The 25,902-nt window shown below is 38.1% G+C and overlaps 1 protein-coding gene across 1 annotated transcript; it reads left to right on the plus strand.

The window, feature by feature from the left end:
* Nucleotides 1-25,229, plus strand: TDRP (testis development related protein). Its single transcript, XM_059835744.1, has 4 exons — nucleotides 1-120; nucleotides 12,696-12,755; nucleotides 22,438-22,541; nucleotides 24,859-25,229. Exons 1-4 carry the CDS (start codon nucleotides 1-3, stop codon nucleotides 25,202-25,204), a joined length of 630 nt encoding a protein of 209 aa, XP_059691727.1. The 3' UTR covers nucleotides 25,205-25,229.
* Nucleotides 25,230-25,902: the final 673 nt, after the last annotated feature.

The raw sequence follows: 25,902 nt of genomic DNA on the forward strand, positions 1-25,902 counted from the left end.
ATGTGGAAGCTCAACAAGAGCAGCAAAGTTCTGCTGGACGACTCGCCCGAGGAGGAGGAGACGCGTCCCCGCGGCCCGCCGCCGGCCGTCGCCTGCGCCGCCGCCTTCGCGGCCCCCCAGGTAGGAGCGCGGAGCCCGGCGGCGGGCGGGGGCGGCGGGCGGCGGCGGAGCCCTGCGGGCCCGGGGAGGGGTCGTGGGGCTCGGCCCCGCGCCCTCCTCCCGCTCCTCTCCTCTCCGGCGGCATGAGTAATCACTTTTCCCACCCCTGGATGTGCTGGCAGGCTGGCCGTGGTCGGAGAAGGGGATGTTTGCGCGGGGTGTGCAACTGTCACCCGATTTTTTGGGGTGCTGACTGGTCTGTCCTCCCCTGTTTTCTTCCAGAAGCCGGCCTCCGGCATTGCTGGGACTTGCTGTCCTTCATTCCAGTGGCTTCATACCGCAGGGTACTTTCTCTCCCAGCCCTAGGCAGGGGCACTGCAACCCATCTGTTAAGCACAATACATTAAACAGTGATTTGTAAGAACATAATCTTCGTTTGCAGATACAGAGCACTGACATTTTGGCAGGATTTTGCTTTTTCTATAGTTTCAATAATGGTAGTTGGCTATCTTTAAATAGCCACAATCTTATTTGAAAGGTTTCATTGTTAAATGATAAGTTAAATACCAGCAGTGACCTTCTCGAAGTACTGGTCGCCTAACAAATACAACCTGAAAGGAAGGGTATCAGTTGAGTATCAGGCAAAACATCTAAAAGAATGGTTGTTGACTTGCTTTCAAAAACTTGATGACAATTCAACTTGATGGCAAATCAATCCAGCTCAAAAGCCTGTTACGCTGGCGGACACTGCTTTGTTGCTGAACTGATCGTCTGCTGCCACAGAGTATCTTTAGATGTTGCATGAGAGGTTGCAGGAGATCAGCGTATCCAAAGCAAGTAGTTGCAATCTGATGAGGTTTGTATTCAAAAGAAGGTACAAAAACCCACCCAACTTCCCATCCTATGGCTGTCTTGCCTACCTTGCTGGAAGAGCTGGAGCATATCTGGATAATCTATCTTCTGCTTGAGTTTCTGGTTGACAACTGCTATGGGTTGTCAACGTACGTGGCTACTGTGGAGGAGCAGCCTCTCCCAATTGCAGCAGTTATTCCCTCCATCTTCCAGTAGCCAAAATCACCTGTCTGCTCCCTCATTCAGCCTTGCCTTGTCCTTTCCCCTGCACAGTGAACAGAAGAGCCCTAGCTCTTGCTACTTGTTTGACAGCAGCTGTGAAGATTCATATGGATGAATAGGATCTTTTCCTGTGGGAGAAGAACAGATAATCATTTTGGAGACCTCTTTCAGGGGTTGGAGGGGGATTGTGTGGTTGAAGGCGACCTGAAGTATCTCCCACAACCTCTCATGCAACATCTAACCTCTCCCTCCTACAGTTCCTATCCTCAGGTGCTTAGAAACTTCCACTGTTTTTACTAAGCTGCTGGCTTGTGCTATCCACAGCCATCCTAGACTTGCTTACCTCCTGAAACCCCACTGACTATTCACTGCTTCTCTACCACAAATGCTCCAAATTCCCTCTGAGGCTCCTGACCTTAGCCTCCCAGTCAGAAGATGATTGTTAAGACTTCTGTCCTGATAATTTTCCCAATCCTCTGCTTTAGCAACAGAGGTTGGGGATTTTTGTTTGTTTATTCTGTGGGTTTTTGTCCTGTCTGATTGTCTTTACTGTCCTGGGCTTCTGTTCCATTAGTGGTGGTCTCAAGTTATAATGGTGATGACAGTGATTTCTGGTGCAAATGGTTTGCCATTTTGATTAACTTTAAGAAAATTCCTTTCCAGCTCCCACAGTGTCTATTACCAATGGCACTGGAATAAATGATGGTTTTTTTGGTATTGGAGGTGGCAGGGGAAAAATAAATTATTCTAAGGCACTAAATGAACTATGCTTAAAGATAAAGGATTCAGAAAAGTTAGCAAGGCTGTAGTGTAGCTTGGCACAGAAACTGGAGTGAAGACCATAAGCTATTAGTTATTTTGCCTGTTAAGAAGATTTGACAACTGGGGAGAAAAAACCCCAATCCTCAAAACACGATTTAAATTTAGTTATTTTAGAGTTTATATAGACTTTAAGGAAGGATAGGCTATATGGAAAACTATGACCATCTGATTAACATTGTAATTCTCATGATCTGTCAAAGGTGGGTTCTAGGTCAGCCATAGGTACAGCATGTCTAAAGTATGGCTTAGACAGGTGTCAAGGAGAAATTGTGAGGTAATTGAATGCTCTTTTTCAGCTTGCTATAGCTGATCTGGTTCAAGGGCCTTGCTTTTAGTCTTTGACATTTTTGATGTTTCATCAGAACCTGGTTTTGCTCCCAATAATATGATTGCAAGTGAGTGAATTCCAGTAATGTATAGGGGATTTGGTAATGATCTGCACTTTGCCGCTGCTGCATCCTGACCTGCATCACCCAAACCCCTGACTCTGGAAAACAGTAGCACCACCAGAGGTTGGAGGAGTTATAGGGGCAGTTCTCTTGCTACCTTAGCTGTGCATGAGAAAGTCTTGGTCTTCCTCAGCCTCTGCTCTGTTTAGGTTGTCATGGTATGGCCTGCTTAAGCTGTGAATGAAGGATTACCTCATCAAGAAGACAATCCAGGATTTTCCTAATTTTCTGTCTTGAAGGCCAAAATCCAGATAATTTGTTTGAGTGCTTTTTAGTAAATTGAGAAAGCCCAGCATTAGATTTCATGCAGACGTTTACTGTTAAGATTTCACTTCCTCTGGGTTCTTTTCTGATATGTTATTTGGTAAAAGAGAAGATGAACTGTAGTCATTAAATATTGACTTTGATTTATGATATGTTGTTTTCCCCAATGACTATCTTTTGTCTTTATTTTCATTTTTAACAGGCAAGCGGGAAAAAAATCCTTAAGTCTCTACCATTCATGCTATAAATAATGCTGAAATGTTTTACTTCAAAGAAAAGAAATTGGTAGTCACATCTGTGTCATTAAAACAGACCAGGTTGAAAGTGTTCCAGTGTAATGAAATGTTGGTGCTGTATGTTGTTTCTTCAAAGTAGAGAAAGAGTGAAGGAGTTCTCATTGTGCAACCTAGTAATTAGGACATTGCAGTAGCAGACAGGAACAAAGAATTAGGCTACTGTAAGTGTAAAAAAACCCGAAAAACAAAAACCCGTTGTTAGTCTACAGAAATTTTAATCATCCTATTTAGATATGGAAGCCTGATCTGGGCTTATTCAACCAGACATTTGAATTTGTAGAAGTTCGTAGTTCTTAAATAGAAAAGCTTAGTTTGATCTAAAAAGAGAAGTTTTGACAGTCCTGGTTTTGTGGAATACAGAATGGTTTGATTTTGTTCCAGGGGAGAACAAAAAGAAATTTTAGAACATGAAAATTGCAATGGGAGGGAATTGTCAACCTCTGGCCACTTTTTAGCAAAAGTTTCTGCATACATTCAAGTACTTTGAATTGTTAACACCTATTTAAAATAGTAAGGTGTTTCCTGAGATAAGAAAGCCAAGCAAATTTTGAAGCAGTACTTGTGTAAATAAATGTGTGGATTATTGTATATTTTTTTTCTAGACCAGACAGTTTTAGTCTGAATCTTAGAAGTTAATTTTAATTTATGCTTTGAAGCATAAATATTTTTAATTTATGCAATGAAGGTGCTTAATTGGCTAAGGTTACAATTAATACATGAAGGCAACTTAACACACGTAAATGGTGCACATGTATAAAATGAAATTATTGTGCTTTTTGTGTGTCCCTCTCAAAATATGCTAGAAATGTACAGTGAGGCATGCCAAGCTTGCATTCAGTTTGTAATATAGTCGTTATGTTTCAAACTGTAGTTATATTTTTGGAAAGGGAAAAATATTGGGTTTTGACTTCTGGAAAGCAGTGTTTTGGCAGTCGTGCGAAGTTCTCCTTGATTCAATCCTGCTATCATCTAATCAGTCCTTAGAGATGTCAATGCTGTGTCAATATTGCATGTAACTGATGTAAAATGGCGCTTGACTTTAAAGTACATCTATATATTAGGGTAGTGGATGGGTGTCAGGCTGGCCTATATTATCTTCTGCAACTTTAACGTAAAAATACTTTAGATCCTTAGCCTTGATCTGTTTTCCCCGATTGTATTTTTTTGTTATGTTCAAAGAGAATATGTGCAAAAACATGTTTTATGCTGAATTTTGTTTAGACTTGCTCACTGGATGTTTTAAAGTTGGCTATAAAGAATTTTAGTTATCTATTTTAATGAAGATGTTTAAGTCTCTGGTACAATTTTAATACTGGCTTTCATCTTGGAATGAGTCGAACTCAGACAGGCCCTGCAGGAATAGGTGGGGGCTGAGCAGCATTTCTTTCTACTAATATGTTGAATAAGGGTATTTTTTTAATTAAAAAATAAAGCAGTCAATGTTAATCCAGCTAATGCCTTTCCTTCACTTTCTAACCATTCAGTGTGTCTCAGGCTTTGCCTGCAATACTCTCATAATTCCTGGTTTTTTCCTTTCATCAGAGTTGCTCTTGCGACATTTCAGTGACATTTTCCTGGCTAAAATCCATCACCTGTATTCTGTCATCATTCTTGAACATTAGATTGTGGGACTGACAGCAAAGACTTTCCTGAGCCCTTCCTTGGCCTGCCTTTCTTGCTTTTCCTCCTTCTTGTCACATTGATCTTTCAGCAACTTCTTGAGGGGGTCCTGTTTCTTTCTCACAGTCTTCCTGGAGTTCTGCAGAGCCGTCAGTGTCTTTTGGGGCTTTAGGCTTTTTTCTTTTTTTGTTTAATCCCCTTCATTTCTGATGTGCTTCACTTTCTGATTTATACTGTCATCTTTACATAGTTGATCTGGCTCAGATCTGCTTCTCACCTCTTACCCCCTCTCAGTTGGTTTATTCTGACTCTTAGAAGTCCTACAAAGCACGTATTGTCTGGTTGGTCTCCTACTGTAGACAACATCAGTATCTATCTTCGTCTTTCAGTTAAGCCTGTAAGCTGAAGGTTGTCAGTGGTTTTTATCTATTGTGCAAAAGAGAATGTGTGTCCAATACTTTACTGCTGTTCCCTCTATACAATCCAGGTCTGTATTATTATTATTATTATTATTATTTTATTTTATTATTTTTATTATTATTATTTTTCTTACTGTCTAGACAGCTGAAATTCTTGTGCAGACCCTCACTTCCCATCCTGATGGTGATTGCTTCCTCTGCAGCTTCTAATACCTACACTGCATTTCCCCATCCCCTAGTCCCTGCAAATCCCATTGCTGATATTAATGTTGTTGCTTATGGCAGAAAGTTTAAGTCCTCCTCATCCTTTGGTTTCCGCTTCTTCAGCTGGCCTCCCTTTGTTTCAGGACATTTACATTTAAATCTCTGTCCTTGCTTTCAAGGTTTTCCTTAGTACATCCCCTTCCTCTCCCCCATTTGTCATTTTTATCACTTGTTGTATCTTTCCTCGAGCCAGTTCTGCTTTACCAGCTCCGATCTCCTCAGTTTGCCAGCAGCCTTGTCTGTCTTCCTCCCCTCCAGCCTGATACAGAATTACACTCTTTCACTGATCCACAAAACCACTATCTTCTCCTTCACATCATTCCTTGAGATCCACTTTCCCTAAGCTATTTGTTGTATCTTCATGGGGTTTTGTGAGGTTTCTGGAGCCACACTCTCCTAGCAGTGTTGGATTTGTTACCATTAACATACAAACTAAAATGTATTGCTTTTTGAGAAAGAATTAATCATTTTAATCTATTTAATTCTTTACTGGTAAAATTGGTTTATAATTTTTTTCCTCACTTTTATAGAAACTATTTGCCAGATTTTGTGAGGACATCCATAACATAACTAGAATTATTAGAAGTTACTGAACACTTTACCAGGTAGACTATTTTTCATTTCTGTCATCATCAGAGGTACATTCCAACAAGTTTTGCTGCTGGTTCTCTGTGAAGAGCTCCAGGACGGGTCTGTGTGAACACCGCAAGTACTGATAAAAGCCGCGTGTCAAAAGGAAGCAGTGCATGTGCTGGTGAACACTATAACCAAAAATAATGCGTTCAACCTGTTTTGCAGAAACTGTACTATGAAAATATTGCCCTTACTCATGCAAGAGCTTTTTTAAAGATACATAATTTAATTGCAAATGCCATGACTGAATAAAAACTGTATGTCAGCTACTGTCTTTTGAATTAGCATCCATTGGTTTGTTTTCTGGATCTGAAAAAAGCAAATATGAACTTCTAGTATGGTTGTTAAAAATAATTGTCAGATTTTCAGTCAAAAATTTAATCAAAATTGAAAACTTAAACTTCACTGAAATATTTGAATTGTTGCAGCAATTGGTCAAATTGATTATTTGACCACTTCACTTTGTTTCAGCTTTGACACTGATGGTATTTTGATATTAATACAGCTGTTTCCATTTCTTGAAGCATATTTGAAATATTATAAATTGGGAAAAACTAAATTCTTAATGAACTGACCTTTTTTAAATTTTTAAGGTGTTTAATCTTTAATAACATTCTTCCAAAAAGATTTCAGAGAAGCAAAGTCTGAGTAAGATGTATTATAACCACTGACTATGGAGATGCACAATAATGTGAACAATTAATACAATAACCTTGTGTATTGATGTAAAAACAGAGAGCATAGGAATCTGGTGTTATGATGCTTCTCTTTGTAGTTCTGCATTTTGTTGGCATTACAAAAATATTTTTATGTAAATACTTAGGTTCTGAAATTAATCTTCTCCAGTATGTTTGGCCATTTGTATCAAATGGAGATAACGTAAATATTCTATTTTAAAATGTAGTGGAATGTGAAGCAATAACTGAAGTGGTTGAATGAATTTGTGAAAATGCTAAACAAGTTCTTGACAGCTGTGGATGCTGAAGGAAAGCACATCATCCTAATTTTAATTTATTCAGTATTAATAATAATCTGAAAGATGAAAACATAGGAAAACTGTTTTTCATCTTCCAGTTGGTCTGGTGAATAATAGGTAGTTACGGAAGACTGGGGCTTAGAAGATGGAAGCATTTTTAAATACATTGTATGGGTTGTCTGCTGTATCTGAAATAGTCTCCTGGACTTTTTAAAGTCAGCGGAGTGAAGTAAGTTCTTCTAGATATGGTCTGATGAATTGTATTTTAGAAACATGTTTCAAGATCAGTGTTGTCTACTAAATATATCCCAAGATGAAAGTATAATTCTTTAACATACTTAGATTTTTACATTTTCCTTTTCTTTATGGACAAAGTATTTTCAGTTTTGCCAAAGACTGGCAGAGGAAACTTGCAGGATAGGAGTCACTGTCACTATTTAGTCTCAGTGGCACTTAAAATGGTTTATTGTCATAATGTAGGTGTTTTTTTAAGTGTAGTGAGCAATCTGGAGTGGAAAAGTATCTTTTATAGAAAAGAAAAATGAATTTAAAATACCGAATTACTCTTGAACATGAACAGACTTTAGAAATGCGTAGGTTACTATTTTTCGTTGGTGATATTAATAGGAAATTTTCAATTTACACCGCCTGCCCAGATGGCTAGTTTGGTTCACTCATTTGCTTTAGGGACATGCAAATGGAAGATTGAGATCTAGCAGTAGATGAAATATGGACAAGACTAATTAAATGATCTTGATCTCAATCTAGACTACCTCTGCCAGAAAGGAGCAGAGGCAATTCACTGTTCAGCATGGGAGTTATGTCTGCTGAACACATAGCCTCGTGTCCCAGAAGAAAGCTATGTATGACTGAGTAATGCATCCTTTATTTGTTAAAATTGCAAACCGTGTTTTTCCTTAAAGGGCATGTTCAGTTTTGTGTGAGTGTTCAGGTATAGTTCAGCTTTATTTTTCAGCTGTGTTAAAATAATATGTTGAAAATAGTATAGTTGTTTCAGTACCCATTTACGTTTGATCACTGTTGCCTCAATTTCCTGACTCCAAAAGCATATATCCACACGTTGAATTTTTCCAGGTATATATTATAGGTACAGCAAAGAAAATGAGGCCCAGTGCCACTGATCTGCTGATAACTTTCTTCTTACCTGTGTTTGAGTGCATTTTGCATTGTTTATGAATCCGTTCTAAAATTAGATAAACAGAGTGACTTTTGCATTAATAATCTGCTTTAGTCTTGTTTGTTTCATTTGACATTATAGTAAGATCCTGCTCAAACCCAAGGAGAGGATTTCTTTTGTTAGCTGTATTTTAAGATGGTGATCTAGCAGCGTGATCTCCTCTTCTGAATCTGTGCTGACTATTTCTGGTCAGGCTGTGTATATATAGTTGTTCAACTGTTTGGTTTGTAATCAGTGTTTTGGGAATCTTTCCAACTTCAGAGGTTAACTCTCAGGTTTGTGATTTCCTGAGTGATTTTTTTTTTAATTCTTTTTTTTTAACCTTCCCCTCTCCTATCACCAAATTATTTAGTGGGGTTTGTGGAATATTGGGAATTGTGCTAAATTCTACCCTGGAGTGTGTCTCTTGAGGTGGTGTTTGTTTTGGGTTTTTTTCCACTTAAATTATACATTTGTGGTTCATAATCTAATTTGCACTTAACAGGCATGATAACGTACACTTTAAGTTACCCTCTTGATGAGACATGATGATAGGCAGAGGGGATGTAATAGGTCAGTAGGAGGACGAGAATTTGCACCAAGAAGACCTACTCTTTTAATAATAGCTTGTTTACTCTCACGTGTGCTTGGCTTTGACAGCTGGTGTGTGTACGATAGGAAGGTTCCACAACTGAGTAGAGAAAATCGATAATACACCATTTTATGTACTAGAGCAAAAGAAGGGCATGCAGGGTGAGATGATGCTATTATTTGCCTTAACTCTTTGATGTCCAGCATTCCTCATCTTGGCCTGACTTACGAAAGTGAATGATCTAAAGAGACTAATTAATTACTTTACCACAAAGGAAGCTGAGGGAAGTAGATTACAATTTTGATCTCTGTACAAAAAGGTTTGTGTGCTAGTTGAATTAATCCCTTGAGTACCTTATGGTTTGCAGTATGTCCAACAAAAGGGCACTTGTTTCCTTATGAAAACACACTGCGCATACCAGCCTTCCTCTGCCAGAACTGGAAGGCTATTCAAGTTGCTGATCAGCATTTCCCACTAGCGTTAGCATTCAGTCACCTATTAGTTACTAAATACTATAATGTCGCCCATGTTTTTCTTTTAAATTGAAGTAAGAAATGAATTGTCATAACTGTAAAACACCCAGATTAAAATACACTGAAGTAATTTGTAAGCATTTAGTGTCACCATGTGTTATGCAGCATGATAAACAAAGCTCATCTTCACTCTTTACATGTAGCTATACAGTAGATCGTCCCCTAAAGAAAGTTTGAAAAAACAAATTGTAGGGTCCCTGATCTCTGATCGGTAACAAAAGTAGAGAATATGTATCAGAAGAGGGTGTACTAATGTGTATCACTGAAAAACTCAAATTATTCTGTGGGTAACAAGTGAAGACGGGTTGTATATGACTTCTTGTCTTCTCTCATCGTCTCTTCCCAGTGGTGGCACTGGTCCCCTCCCACCCTCTCCTCTTTCCCTCTGTCACTTTTTTTTTTAAATACACAACCCATCCCTACCGCACAGTGCGCAGGTCTCTCCCTGTTATGTGGGCCATGGTGGGCTCTGAAGCTCCACACATGCTCCTCCCACACTCTCTTCCTGCTGTGGGGCATTAGACTGCTGCTCTCCGCTTTCCCTAGTGATGGATTTTTCACAAAATATTTTGAAATCTAGTCTCTTTGAGACTGATGAATTCAAACCTACTGGCCAGTTTCAATCAAGAGTTACTGTGAGTACATGGGATGTACGGATAGACATCACAAGCACACTGCTGTTGTCCATGTCTCCTTTTCTCAGGCAGTGTATCTTAAAAGGATACTATGGATACTTGATAGGTCTTCCACCCCAAAAAAAATGTATTTTAGGTATTGGATTCTCACCAGTTGCTTTCTTGAGGCTTTAATATCTTTTAATCATTGTATTTTGTATCTTTGTGTTGTCTTTGTGTGACAACTTTGTGTTGTCTTCTTACCATTAGCTTCCACTCTGTGAGTATAGTTACTGCAAACTACTGTTTCATTCTTTATGAGGTAGCACCTTGTATGTCCGTGAGTAGTAGCACTGTATTAACACAGAAACACAGCCCTAGTTGTCACACTTGTAAAGGAGCAAATAAATACCCCTTTTTGTCTACTATTTATTGTGAATTACATATTTTATCAACAATGGCATTCACATTTTATTATGCTGACTCCCTAGCCGCATGAGGTCCTCACTGCATCTCAGTTTTCCCCTAAAAGCTTTCACTGTGAAAGTTGCTTCATGCTCTTGGTTCTTTGTGCACTGGCTTGCTAGAGGCTGTATGCCTTCACGCTGCCATCTTTTCTCTTCTCTGTAGTAGAGCATGAAGTCTCTTTATGCATTTTCATATTTTTATTATCCTTCTTAAGAAATGTGGCGAGCTGGAAGAATTAAAATGAGAGGTGTTATTTCTTTGGGAGGTACTAACAGTGTCTTGTTTCTTCTGGAGACAATAATGTTGGTTGTTGAAACTGGTAGCTCTGCCAGCTCTGGATGTCTGAGATAATTTCTCCTCTTACCATACTTCCCCTTGAGGCTTTTCTAGTTCTTGTTATTTTTTTTCTTCTTGGGAAAAACTTGGACAAATCAGATGAAGTATTCTCTAGCTCTTACCCTGCGTCCAAGCAGAGATGCCATCATGTTAAGTCTAAGGCTTTGCAACCTCATCTAAAAGTTTGAGAGCTGAGAGTGTTGAGGAGAAACAAGGAAACTTCTGAAATGGTATGTGTGTGGCATTTCTGTTTAAAACATTGCCAATGATTCTCTTAAAAGGAAGGAAAGAAAAAAAAAGGGGGAAAAGTAATTGAATTTCATTTTAGAGTACTACACAAATCTTACCTTTGTCATTTTTGGTATCCCATCTACAACAATATCCTCCTGTGTTAAAGACAGATAACTGAAATCTGGAAGTTAAATAACTGGTTAAGATCCACAGGAAGTAATATTCTCATTTTGGATGATAATAGGAGTTCCTGACTTTGTGTTCTGCCCCAACAAGTAAAGCTATCTATCTACAAATAATTCCATTTCAACATACAGTTATTATTGAACTATAGTGCAATGGTCTTCATACTCGTTCTAGAAATGCTCCAACTCCATCCTTGTCCTTTGTATAATATAAAGTATTGCCTATACAGTGCATGGAAACATTAGTAGGCAAATAAATAAATATAAATAGAAAAATATATTTATAAAAAATAAATATAACAAAAAAAGATTCATGGGATTTGAAGCTGGTCTCTCAAAATGAAGCTGATATATCTGGGCCCCCACATGACTAGAAATACCTGATGCTTCTCATGCTGGCTTTCTCACCTCTTCATGATGCTGTTAGGAAAGTGAAAGAGGTCTGGTAATGCGTAGGAGCTGGGATACTGTGTGTTTTGTGTGTCTTGGGATATGTGCTTGTGGAGTTATCCTAAAACAAAAATTAAGCTTATGGAGCAAAGAGCGTATCAACTCCTTAGCAATCACTTTAGTTGAAAAAGAAAGAGTTGATAAATTTGATTTTTGAAACAGTAAGTGGCTGACATAAGCAACAAATGGACCAAAGTGAACACGGGGTTATGTGAAGCTGCCACTTCAAAGATGCCTTCCATAAACCATTTTATTCTAATTCTGTTTTTTCTTGGAACTGGAGTTAAGTATTTTCGCTTATAGGTAGCTGTTCTTGTTTTGTACTTGGGGACTGTTTGTATTTGGAGTTATATGTAGAGCAAAAAAAAAAAAAAGTAACATTTTTCTCATTAAAACACAGACTGAAGAATTTAAAATTAGTAACTCCTGTATGCCATGCCCCACTTTCTATATCTTTCTTTGGCCTGTAAAGTACTCCCGACACTTATCTTACTTGCCCTGTCTTTAAGAGAACGTTGATAATAACAGGTTGGCCTGTTATTTTGTGCGTACTAAGACACCAGCTTAATTCAGAGATGGACAGAAGTGCTACTCTACTGAATTACCTTCACTAACATCTTCAGTACTTCGGTTTTGTTCAGAACTCTACAGTTACAAATAGAGGGGAAAGGAAACATGGGCAGAAGTCTGTCCTTAAGTTAAGGAAATGTAATGCTTTTTAATGTGAAGAAGGAAATAATCTTGGGACGTTCTTCTCCCCCCAGCCTAAAGACACTGCATAGACCATTATCTAGTATGGTATTCAGAAAATCAGTGTAGATCCAAAATATAGATACACAATTATTAAGGTCACATTATTTTTTTAATTTTAATTGTACTATAATCGTTATGATGCAAGGGTTTTCTTGATCTCTCTTTGCGGTATGGGGATTTTGGTTTTGTAAGGGTTTGATTTTGTTTTTTAAATCTGGTGCAGCATTTTTCATCATTCCAAGTGCAGTTTTGTTCACATTTCTTATTTTAGTAGTGGTGTTTGCTTAGTTTTGCATTGTGGTTGTATTTTGTCAATTTTCTTTTATGATGGGCTGAGTAGAATAAAAGCATTTGTGAATACTCTAAAATGTGTCACTGCTAATTGTCAAACCAAAACTGACTAAGGGCCTTTTTTATCTTTATCCTTTTTTTTTTTTGAGAATAAAGACCAGTTTCTTCATGATGAAGTTTCATCTTCAGTGTCACAACTTGCAACAAAGGTAAATACCTGTTCTTTGGAAGTGTAACGTCTTATATCATATATATTTCAGTCAATGTCTGTTAGGAAGTTACCTGTTTTTCATGTACAGCCTGATTAAGGACGATATTTATGTATTTCACTGATGACTTTATAATTATATGTGATCCTTGGTCATGGGGTTCTCATTGAAGTAATATTAGAAGTGCAGTATTAGTTAGAAATGTTAACTTCCTTTCATTAATGGCGAGAGGTAGGTATCTTAATTTTTTTTTTCCTCCACATGATAGATATTAAAACACAAAATGAAAGTAAGAAGCCACAGGAATAACTGAAGTGAAGTCTAAGGAAGCACTAAATTCTAGCTGTAACCAGCGATGAAAACATAAAAAGTAGAAGGGATTTGGGTTATTTATTCCATTATATGTAGTCCAGCTGGCTCTCTGACCACAAGAGGTTAAGGGCTGTCTCTCATATCTCGTTCAGAGAAGAAAAGTAGGCATACAAGTTAATTTTTTTACCTTGATATGTGTCCAAGAATCTTTTTTAATGTTCTTAAAATACATTAGTAGAAGATGAAAGAACTGGAAGTTATTATAATATGCTAGAGCTTGTTTTGAAATTCCATAGGTATAGAGAAAAGCATTTAAAAATAGCTTCATTAGTGTAATAGGATACTTTACATTAATATGTATAAACTGAACATCTGTCTCTGTTACTTCTTTTTGTTCTACTTCAGATACAGCATGATTTTCACTGAAAACAGAAGTCAGATTGTACTGTACCTTTTTCTACTTTTTAGAAGAAATGTATTCGTTTTTATGAAAACATGAATTACTGTTTATTTTATGCCAGGTGATGAATGTTTAGGAAAAGAATCTTAAAATCAATATATTTTATATTGAAACTTGTTTTGCCCCTTACTTAGGCATTCAGGAAGGCTTCCTAAGTGTGTGTTTTGACTTAAAAAAAAAAAAAGTCACCAGGCAAACCACTGAGCTGCAGTATTTTTGTGTTTTAAAGTAAAACCCTGTTGTCTTAAAAATGTATTCACAAAAAAGCACCTTATCCTCCTCATCTTCTCTTTATTGTTGTTTCTGAAAGCACTTCTGTATTTTATTTGGTTGTTCTGTCATCTTAGAAGCTGTCAGTACAGTGATATTCCAGGAGTTCCAAAATCTTTAATATGTTAATAAAAGGCTCATGAATTATATGTGTGGCCTTTTCAGTATGCATGTGTCATGAATAAAACAGTCTCCACATTGAAGCAGTATGGTGAAGAACAAGGAAGTTCTTGGAGAAGAGGGCAGTGGATGAGGGTATGTCTGCCCTTTAGGGAGATAGCCTTCCTGGTCTCTTAAAGACTGAGTTTTAAGACAGTCCTGATGCCCATTTGCAGAGGGAAGCCTTTGACCTAGGTTTGAAGGTGCAAAAGTGGGGGCTAGTCCTAACAGCTGGAGATGGAGGTTGGAGAATGGTCTTAGTTTGTGCTCATGCAGGAAGATGCCCACTTAACATTGAGGACAGGTTAACTGCAGTGCTGAATTTTTCTAGTTCCCTTTTCACAGCTCTCCCGAAAGGCAGGTATAGCTGCTTAAAAAGCCTCCTGACATCTCGGAGTGAGGAATTGTGAACCCTCTAGTGGTGCTCTGTGAAATGCAGAAATCTGGAACCTGTGTTCACACTGCAGCTGGCCCTTCAGCCTCTGCAAAGCTAATCTTGGGCGTCTCACCTACGTGCTGAGCTTCTGAGTTAAAAGCACAGCGGAGACATCACCTACTGTTGTTATTAGGCCAGCTTTTGGTAAGAGGCAAAGCGTTTTGAGAAACAAAATAAATCATTTTAATAATGAAATCGGAGATGTTGGGACACTCTGGTCCAGCCAAATCCTGGAGTTTCAGCTCACGTGCACCACGGAATAGAGTAACTAGTAACTGTTGGTCTGCACACCAGCAGTTGGTTGAGTTGAGAAATTCGTGCGCACCCCCCCGCAATGCTTTGATATCTGGAAGACAAATTTGGAGAGGTTTTTTTTTTCCACTTTCTGTTATTTGAGTTCTTGCATGTTATGAATAAGTTTCCTATAATGTGGGAACAACAGTTCTTTAATTAAAGCTGATTGGCATTTTTTTATTGTAAAACAATTAGTTGTAACTTTATTGAACTGTAAGGTACTTATATAGAAAATTCCAACTCTAGCTTTTTATTTTAGGTTCATTTTTTTCAGGGAGAGGAGGGAGGGAAGCTGTAGAACAAACAATTGTTTCTCCTCAGTCAAGGTTGAGAGGAAAATACTTCTTTTCGTTTATGTTTATAAAAAACTTCTGCAAGTGTTTTGTGGAGTGCCTCTATTTTGTTGGAGGGTTTTGATTCACCAGTTGTGAATTCTCTGTGAAAATACTTGTGAAGGTCTGCTAAAACTTGGCTAAAATATAAATGTCTGGAAATCGCATTTCATACATGCTGAGCAGTGACTTTTTAGGGATTAGCTGCTTAACTACACAGTGGCATTGAACATGCTGATTCTCACTGCAGGTATACAGCAAGAATCCCCTGTAATTGCTCTTTTTGGTTGCTAAGACTCCTGTCATGTGCCTTCTTGTAGCCCGCAGAGAGTGACTTCTGTGCTCCAGAGCCCTGCTGGCTAGGCAGTTGGGAGGTAGAAAAGTCTAACCGGAATATATTGAAAGTACTGGTGCCCACTCATAAAGCAGTACCATTTTAGAGTCGGAATAATATTCGAACATACTTGAATCTCTTGCTTTGAAATGTAAACTGTTTGTCTTGTACCTCTAACATAGTGTCCCTAATCCTTGCTATTATTCTTTGACTTGATTGAATTATGTGCTTTTTTTCCTCCCATGATAAGGCGTTCATGTACATTAATCACATCCATCTTTAGTATATGTTCATCTATATCTGCATACTTTCTTTTTGCAATGTACTTTTTTAATTTGCTTTTAGGACTGATCTGCTTTAGTTTATATCCAACTGTTAGTATTCTAGGTTTGTTGCCTTTTAGCCTAATTTTTCATGAACCTTCTTGCCCTCTAGGAGAGCTCTAATGATGAACTATGTACTTTTGACAGTAAAATTAACTGAAGTGTCTTCTTAGAGATGCTTTACTGTTTCTCAGTAGACTCTCTGATTATTCATTTATTACTCATTGCCTGTTTACCTAGTATGGGAAGCTGAGAGTCATGTAAATCATCAGAATTTGTTGGTATGGTGAAAAAATGGTATACCTAAAATCATTTTTTACCTCTCAATTTTGTAGGAGACTTCCAATTTGAGAGGAGCTGTCCCTTTCTAGGGCAATTTATAAAGTTAACTATCAGTAGACATTTGATTCCTGTTTGATCTAAAGAAAGAAAAATGGTAGTCAACAGATGCAATTTTTATACAGTTGATTCACTTGAGTCAATATAGGTAACAAAGCAGAAAACCCTTACTACAAGGGTTGAGTTTACAGAGTGAAGCTTAGGGGGAGAGTTTGGGGAAGCCATACTGTATGTACGAAGCTGTATGTATGGAAGAATGTGGATAGATGATAGATGCAACTTTCAGAGTGTGCTTGAGCTGATACAGTAGTTGCTGCTACAAAAAAGGTGCCGTTGCCCCTAAATTCCACATTCGTTGGTGACTATCTGACATTGACATCTTTTAATGAGCTGATCCTTATCACTAACCCAAAAGAATGCAAAAAATGAAAGTTAGATTTCTGCTGGCTTAGTGAGTTGAACTGGTTTTCCACAGCATCACACAGGTACAAAACCATAGTGTGAGGAAGGCAGTACAAATATCAGCAGGCAATGGACTGCGTTGACCCTTTTCAGCAGAGGTGTCTGATAAACCAGATCTGCCACCTTGTGAGACTTCTCTCTGGGAATCTGTCTGACAGATGGGTGCCAATACTGAAGCATAAGCAAAGCAGAGGGGAGGGGAGCAAGAGGGAGAAACAGCAGACAGTTTAACTAGGGATACAGACTGCATCCTTTTCATGATGTTCTAGAAGTGACTACTTGTACTCCCAGTTTCAGATGATACACTAATTAAATGGCAGCTTTTTCATGGTGGAGAAAGAGTACTTCATAAGCTGGGATTTCCTCTGCTGAAGGGGAAGAATCTGTGCTCTGAGCTTGAGCTCTTTAGATGCCTGTTGGGACAGACGATGATGTTTTTTCAGTAGTCTGCCACTTGGTGGATTAATATGTATGTGTAAATTCACTGCTAGTGATCCTTTCAGGTGATTGCACAGGGCATTGTGCTGCATGGATTTTCACAATCTAAAATGGAAGATATGGGAGAAACATTATTAATGGCTGTTCTGTTAAGCATACTCCATGCTGCCATAGTCAAACTCATATGAGATGAGTCTGTAATCCTACCTCACAGAATACTGAAATGGCATCTTGAGAAGTTTCTGCTTTGTTTCTCATTGGTATTTTTGAAAAATAGTAGACTGCAGCATCCAACCTGGTCCTCTAACGGTTTTGACTTTCTAACATCTGATGTTACAAGTCTAGTCCTTCTTAATAGTGCTGTCTTTTTCTTAGCAGTCCTTTATGGGCATTTCACTTGATTTTTTTTTTTTTTTTTTTTTGACGTGGAGTTTTGACTGTACACCTGGTTCTATTCTAGTGGTATGAACCAGCTTTGATTTTCAAAGATCTCCTCCAAGCTCAAGAATAGCCCATCCCATCAAGCAGAGCAAGAAGCAAAGGTGGCAGGAGGCCTGTCTGGATGAACAAGATGTTCCTCAAAAACCTCAAACATAAAAAGGAAGGATACAGGAGGTGGAAGCAGGGTCAAGTGACCGGGGGGAATATAGAGACACTCTCTGAGCATGCAGGAATGGGGTTAGGAAAGAGTTAAATGTGGTGAGGAAAGTGAAGAGTAACAAGAAAGGTTTCTGCATGTACACCAGCAGCAGGGAGGGTATAAAGAAGATGGAGCTTGACTCTTTTTGGTAGTGTTCAGTGAATGGCAAGAGGCAATGGGCTTAAATTGAAATAGAAGCAATACCATTTAAACATCAGAAAAAAATGTTTTCACCATGGGGCTGGTCAAGCTCTGGAACAGGTTGCCCAGAGAGGTTGTGGATTCTCCAGCTGTGGAGATATTCAAAACCGGGCTGTACATGATCCTTGGCAATCTGCTCAAGCTGACCCTGCTTTGAGCAGTGTGGTTGGACGAGCTCGTCACCAGAGGTCCCTTCCAGCTGTAAAGGTTGTGCGATTCTGTGAACTTTGGATGTTGAATTATTTCTTTTTCCACTGACACATGGAAAAATACTTTAAAGGTTGGAGAATACAAGCTAGTCAGTTATGTATATAAACTTTTTTGAAAATGTTAGGAGTAGTATTTTTGAGTTTTGTGTAGACAGTTACATCATAAAAATGAAATACAGAACTTCTGCAAGTGGCTTGATGATTTATGACCATATCAGTACTGTATTTTCATACTTTGCATAACTTTAATCATTTTACATAAAATAAGTCTCCGGTGTGGTGAGGAGTCAGCTTACTAAAGTGTCATCTCTTCTTTACTGATTGACCCTCCTTTGACATCCATTGCAAGGAAGCTAATTGTTCTGGGATCTGGGTCTTTCTCCACGGCTCTGTCAGAATGTAAGAAATTCCAGCTGATTCAGAGACTGGCCCATCTAGTCTGGCAGTCTGTCTTTGACTGTGGCAACAGGAGATGCTGTTCACGGAGAAGCATAGCTTGGCCAGTTTCTAGGGCCTCTTCCCCTAACATCAAGAATCACTGTTTTGAGATATTAGAGGGTGCATCCCTCTAAATAGATGGTATCCATTTATGGACCTGCTGTCTGAATTTGTCTAATCCTTTTTGTGATGGTTCCCAGCGTTTTTTGGCTTTGCAACTGCTGCATGTCAAACTGATGGTTTCAGAGAATGGTAACTTCAAGATCTCCTTCCTGAGTTGTACCTACCAGCAAATACAGTTGTAACTGTTCCAGTTCCATTGGTGGTGGAGCTGCATATGTAGGTGGAGCTTGTCTGGAAATTAAAAATCTTTGAAAATCATTGAAAGGAAATACAGACAGGCAGCAGGCTGTTCTGAGGGGTTTTTTTAGTATGTGACAGAGTTACATGTCAGCCATAGTCAAAGATTGTTGTCTTAACAAACAGTTCAGTAGTTAGAAAAAAAGCTTCTGGAAGTGGCAAGTAAATGTTGTACCTCCTCCTTTGCTAAGGTTTATATCTTAAGTATGGTACCACTGAGAAGACTATCAAGAGTGAGCTGTTTGCTCCTTTTCAGTCAATTGAAAAGATGCTTCAGGGGATCAGCACCGGTGCAGGCAGGTGTAGAAGAAGAGGCTTAAGCATGGTAGGCAGAGATTCTGGTTTTACTCCTGCACTTCTGGGGTTTCTTTCAGCCTAGTCCATTTAATATCCACTAGACTTTGTGCAATGAGTTTTATCACATATTAGCAAAACATGGTCCACTTGGACACTGATGCTGTTATGTAGATTATCCTGGCAGTGTTTCTTCTGAAACCCCCAAATAAGTAAGTGGTGGTAGAAGTATGTCTTAAAGGTTTAGTGTACGTTTCCCCTAAGGGCTAGTTGAGAGAACAATAAATGAGTTAGAATCTGCTCCACAGTTACTACCCTTGTATGTGCCTACCAAATGCCATGGATCCATTGTGGGAGTACTTGTTTATGAAAACTACTGAAGAAATGGTACAATGTGTACATAGATACTGATTTACACACAGGTAGAAAGAGTGCAGAGTTTGTGAATTTTTATCTGGAGACTTGCACATGCTACCTGCTTGACACTGAATAGGACTCTTCTAATAATTGTTCTTAAAGATATCTGTAAATCAGAATTAGGCTTAATGAAATTAAATTTAAACATATCCAGTGTTAAAAATATCAAAAGCTTGTGGCTAGATATTAACAGCATTTTATTATTAAATGGGTTTGGTTCTGTTTGGTTTTGGTTTTTTTTTTGCTGGAGGGTTGCTTGGGTATCCAAAACAATGCAGCAAAGGTTGGATTTGTGTTAGTGAAGTATGTATGATGTTCTAGATTAAAAGAAGGTGTATGTGTATGTATATCCTTTTTTACATGAATGTAAGTGTGTGTACATAAATGCTTATCTCCAAATAGTCTTTTGTCAGTGCTGTTCTTTAAAGGCAAATATAATTTAAGGTAGCTGTCTGTCTGTGTATTAAACTGCTATCTGAAAACCAGTAACAAGGTGGGTTGTTGTATTTTTTGTTTGTTTTTTAATCTGCAGACTCACTATGTGGCAATGGCTTGATGAGACATCATTAGTGAAGAAAGACAAGCTTATATATAAATTAGATCCCTTAGGTATATTTGGGTCTTTTTCCAGTTTAAAGGCCTAAAGGATTAAGGCACTAAGAGTTGTTATGTGCTGCTTTTAATTGTGGGTTTACCTATGGTAGCAAAGGTTCCTTCCCAAAAAGGCCTGAAATAGAGTTTAAGATGACAGATGATGAAGGATTTTTTTAACATCTGAAAAGCTAAGTGCTTTCTAGAGTTTCTTTCTTTTTTCTTTCTCTTTCTTTCTTTAAACAGACTACTTCCTTCAGCAGCTAACTTCTTGGAGATTCTTCCTTTTTTTGGAAGTTTTGGATTAACGACTTTGCAGTGAGAGGAAGCCAAATCAGAGTAACAAATCCTCATGTTAAACCTGTTAAAGAATTTAACTGAACAACAGAAACAGATAACAGGATTAGGCCTTTATAGACAGGAATTGAGGTTTTAGACCATTATTTACAGCACAAAACCATTAAATGTTGAGTACTGCTTGGAGAAGCTGATAGTTTAAACACAAGGATTTTGTATAGCAAGGTATCTGTTTGAAGGTATCATCTGCAGCTTGTCTGGTTTTGTTTTATACTGTCGACAGTACCAGTCTTCTATGAGATGGGTATGGTGAGTCTGCCACAGGGATGCAAAGTTGAAGTTAGCTGTCTACATACTTTTGACAAAATTGAAAATAGAAAGCGTATGTTTAAGTTAAACATGAGGGTTTGCTTATTCTAATCTGTACTCACTTCATACATATTTTTGTCCACTATGAGAATAGAAGCTGTTGCTTTTCTTATGAAGCCATGAGGAATGCTGTGCTTTATGGTAAGATTAGGCATGGGTTTAGGAAGAGGTGAGGTGAGCAGAGCAGTTGCGGAGGCCTGGGCTGTGGTGAACTGAGCTCTTGTATACCTAGTCTGTCCACATCCCATGAACGAGAGCTGGAAATTGCTGTGGGCTTGCTCAGCCTTACCTCTTCAGAGTTCTCCAGAGCTTTGCCCAAGGCTGGATTTATGTTTGTATCTAACCCAAGTGAAACTGAGTCTAAGTTAGACCTTCCTCCTGATCCTAAAATAGACCTGCTATGTCTCCTAAGTCTGAGTAGCGGTTCAGATGTGAGTAGGGAAGGTGGGTGAGAAGTGAAGGTGTAGAACATAGTGAAATGGGAGCACAAGAGATGGAAATACTCCATGACTAACGTGCAATAACAAGGTTGCTGTTTTACTCCTGTAAATGGTAGAGGTTGTGGGTTTCTGAAAGGTGATGAGGTGGCAGTACCAGTGTTTTCCTATCTGGTGTTTGTGCTCAATTCGTAGGTGATGTTTCACATGTTTTAAGGCCTACGTGGATATAACTAGTTACAAACTGTAATCAATTAAAAACTAAACGTCAAATTGATACTAATTTGCATCAGTAAGTTCTGCAAAAAGGATGAAACATAATAATAGGCGATGAATTAGCGTTTGCTCATTTTGATAACTACAATTTTGTTTTGATTGCTTATTATACTTCATAATGTATTGTTGTATTTTTTAATGTAATCAAGGAACAGTGACAGACTGTCACTCTGTCATTCTTACTAGACCCCGTGAGAAAGAACAGCAACTTTCATATTCTGTGCTCGGGACGCATGTGTGCATTTCTGTTAGAGTCCCTAAGCATGCTATCAAAATAAAAATACCCAATACCTATTTTTTTTGCTTTGGGGGAGAGGGAATCAAACCTTTAATAATGTTGAAAAAATAATTTATGCTACATGTTTAATGGTCACAGTAAATTTAGAGAGCACACTGTTGTGCACCAGTGCCACGTGTTACATTTCACTGGTGAGCCAATGCTTTTACCCTTTTTGCTTGCAGGGCTACAAAAAGTAGTTTTGGTGAGTTAAAAATAGGAACAATGAGTGCAAAGCAGGTTAAATCTTAAGAGTTTCATAATTCAGCTGGCTGTCCTGTCTGTTGTGGCCCCTTCTAGCAATGCCTGTTCGTTTCATTTCTGTCTACTGAAGCCGCTTAGACTGTTTCCTAAGCTGCCTAAATTCCCTTCTTGCTGTGATATACTAAAATGGAGCCAGCAGCTCCTGCCTGCAGAAGAGCATCCAGGAGCCCAGCTGTACTCACTGGCATCACTTGCCAGCCTCTGCAAACTGGGAAGGTTTTGGACTCATTGCTCAGCAGGAAAGAGCTCTTGCTGCAGTAACCCAACCTGCTCTCTCTCAAAACATGGTCATCCTCTGCAGGCTATATAGAGCTGCTGCGCTCCCAGCTGCACAGCACATGAGAGGTAGGGCTGTTGCTGCCTATCAGCCAATGAGAGTCAGCACTGGCAGCCATTCTACGTGCTTGTAAGTCTGTAATTCACATTTTTGAGGATGTTTACTTCTCTGTATAGGTTCAAGGTGCAAGTTTCCGGGGTTGGAAGGAAGTGACGTCTATGTTCAATAAAGATGATGAACAGCAATTGCTAGCAGGATGCAAGTCTCCAAAATCCAAAGGGTGAGTAAAACCAATTGGTCTATCTGCTATTAAAATACACAAACTGGAACAGAAAACAGCTGTACAAAGTAGTGACAGTAGACACTGAGAAGCAGTAGTGTTCACGCCCTGGAAGTTAAATCACAGAGAAAGGTTTATGTGCATTTCAAAATTATGTATACGTTAAGCTTACAATAAATAAGGCATGCTGTATTAGGAAAAGACGGATAGCATTGATGACCTTTTTAGGTCTGTCAGGAAGAAGAGAGAATTTAACTGCATAATAATTTTTAATTATATTTTTATATATATAAATATATATTATATTTATATTCCTGTAGAATAGGAGTAAAGGTTTCTGAGTAAAAGGGTCATTCCCACCCTCCCCCTTTCCTCTTAAGGATTAATTATGGTTCAGTTTACAAATTCCTTTTTTTACATCCTTTACTTTCTCTTTTGAAGTCTTGTCAACACCTAAAAAGGTTAAGTGGAGTAGCTATATACCAGGATCTGCAAATCTTCACTCTTGGAGCGGAGGTGTTTACTTGGAACAGTTCTGCTGCTGGTACAGTTAGAGCTGTTCTCTGAACAGAACAGACTATTTTGCTGTTACAAGTATATGTAAGCTTTACCTACATGTTCTACCTAACTACTATCATTACAAACAGGAAGAAATGTGCCACCTATCAGTATAGCTGTTCCAGCCAAATACTAGCTTTGTTAAGACTTGCTGTAGTATGTTTTGTTTCCAGTTTACATTGAAATGCATAGGTTTCAGTATGCAAGTATATATATGTGCATGTGGGGGGTGTGTCTGTGTGTGTGTGTATATATATAAACAATTTAGAATGTAAATACATATATTTCCATTTGAGCGTGTTCAGTAAAACTACCCAAGAGCTCCCAGCTACTGTCCCCACACAATTTTATGGGTGTTGTTAAGATGCTAGGTTGCTTCAAGGATCCTTTGCAATTGATGCTGAATATAAGAATCAAGTAACCCAGTGAAGACAGCGGAAGTATGAAAACTGAGTTACCACAAATGTGGAAAGCTATTTTAGCATTACTATGAAAACTGACTGTATTTTAAGTCTGGGGGTATTTTCCTATAACTGTATACCATGATTTTTACTTTACTTTACTTGTAAAGAAAAATGCAACTTTTCAAGTGCGCTACTCACGAAATAGGAGAAAAGTGTTCGGAGTCTGTGACTGGCTTTAGCAAGATGAAAATTCTGAAAAATCTAATAATAAATTCAAAGTTCAGTAAAGGAAAAGTAATTTTAAAGGTATTGGTTTCAGTTGCTTCTATTTAAATATGATAGTGTCAAGCTTTCATTAATGGAAAAAAGCTCTTTTAATAGAAATACTAAAAAAATTTCAGTGGTGGTTTTATTTGTGGCTAAGGAATTTGTATGCTACTGGCATATAATGTTTTCAATTTGCTATTTAAACTCATTGAAACCTGAAGGTTGTGTGTTTCACCATTGGTATTCAGCCTTTCCTTGTGGTCCATTATTTGATTACATACATAATCCTGCACATAAACGTATGCATAAACATTTGACATTCTGTATTTTAAATACTCCACACTGAAAATATGAAATAATTTAGATTGAAGGTTCTTAATGGGATAAGCAATGTCATAATGTGAGTAGCCTTTCAAATGTCTCTTTGAGAGAGAAATTACAACAAAGGTTGTGTTTTCTTGGTTTTGGGAGGGTCATTTTGGGAGTTCTTACCAGAAATACAAGACAGCTGTTTTCAAAATACTCTGCAGATCTTTGTGGGGAAAAAAAAAAAATGCTGGTATCTTTAAAGTCCTAATACTGTGTACATGACTATTTTAGGGTGTAAGGTTTAACTGGCAAGGTGATAACAGGTATATGAAACTGAGGAACATAGTAAGTGATTGTTAAAGCTGGTAGTAGACAAAACATTTTCATATTCCTTCTATTATCCTACCTCTGGGTTTGCTTTTCGAGGTTTTTGTTGTTAAAGTGCTAAATTGTTCTAATGCATGCTAAAATACGTCATAGATTTTAAAGGCAGTTCTGTGTAATTCACCCGAGGGGGGAGTGTAAGTTCTGTTATAATAGGAAATGCCCATACTCAGTCCACTTCTGATTTATCACTGCAAGATTCTACTGTGTTTAGGCTTATATGTATACAAGGGTGTTTTTCCTGAAGTTGACAGTAATGGATGTGCTGTCATAGGCTGATGACTGATTAGCAGTTCTTACTATAAAACATAATAAATTAAGTGAATGTTTATGAATAACTATTACATGCATCGTTAAATGAAGAAATTAATCACCTAATCATTGTTACTTTCTAGAACAAACCTAAAGTTAAAGGAAGAGACGAAGTCTGAAAAGAAGCCAGGTTTTTGGGACAGTTTGGTGATAAAGCAGAATGTCCCATCTAGGAAACCAGATGAGATTGAGGGATGGGAACCACCACAGATTACCGCTGCTGACTCTACCAGTGATGCAGCAACTACTTTAAGTGACTATACAGCCTGGTCAGGCTGGGAAGATGAAACCAAAGGCTCCACAAAATACACAAACCTGGCCAGCTCAGGAAACAGTTCCAGGTGGAGTATCAAATCAGCTGGAAAACTGGTTAGTATTAGACGTCAAAGCAAAGGTAACCTTACTGACAACTGGGAAGAACTAGAATGATACTGGTAATGTGAAACACTTTATAGATAAGAAGAGAAAGGTTCCATGATTTACTTGTATGTTTAAACCAAAATCAAATCTGCTCAATATTGCACCTTTATACAGTACTTTATTTTATTCAGATTGTTACAAATTTTTGCTCACCTGATAGTAAATTTTCTTATTACATTGTTAAATAGCTATGTTTTCCACACTGAAAAAAAAGTAGAGAATCTATTTTGTGCCTATATTTCACATTCAGACTCTGCAGTATGTTGGATTGTTGGTTTTACCAAAAAAATGTAATTCCTTAGTGAATGTATACACTGGTTGTAAATTTGACTGCCTTATGTAGGAACTTCCACTAGATTGAGGTCCTGTTTTTTTTCTGGTATTTGAGGGCCACTCAAAATTTTAGTTTTGATGCTGTCCCTTTTTAACTAAGAATACTGATCTGTCGCTTGCAGGGAGAATGCTTATACTTGGTAGACTGTTTTCCAAATCTTCAGCCTCAGCATATGCTTCAGCTCATGCACACAAGATGCTCAACTGTCACAATGTGCTATACTGTGTATGAAATGGGAAAATACAATTCTAATGTAATTCCTTCCATCATGGGATCTTCACCAATAGTCAGGTCAAATGGGTCTTCCAGAGTTGGTGGTTTTTTTTTATATTGAACTTTGTTTGACAAAGCTAACCTTCTCAGTTTTTAAGAT

The sequence above is a fragment of the Gavia stellata genome, chromosome 2 (assembly GCF_030936135.1).
Source record: "Gavia stellata isolate bGavSte3 chromosome 2, bGavSte3.hap2, whole genome shotgun sequence".
In the NCBI taxonomy this organism is placed as follows: domain Eukaryota; kingdom Metazoa; phylum Chordata; class Aves; order Gaviiformes; family Gaviidae; genus Gavia; species Gavia stellata.

What these genes read in the sequence shown, in the direction of transcription:
- TDRP (XM_059835744.1), top strand. Translation starts at nt 1, where the DNA reads ATGTGGAAGCTCAACAAGAGCAGCAAAGTTCTGCTGGACGACTCGCCC. An exon ending in CCGCCTTCGCGGCCCCCCAG is followed by an intron (nt 121 to 12,695) that starts GTAGGAGCGCGG and finishes TTTTTTTTTGAG; the next exon opens with AATAAAGACCAGTTTCTTCA. An exon ending in TGTCACAACTTGCAACAAAG is followed by an intron (nt 12,756 to 22,437) that starts GTAAATACCTGT and finishes TTCTCTGTATAG; the next exon opens with GTTCAAGGTGCAAGTTTCCG.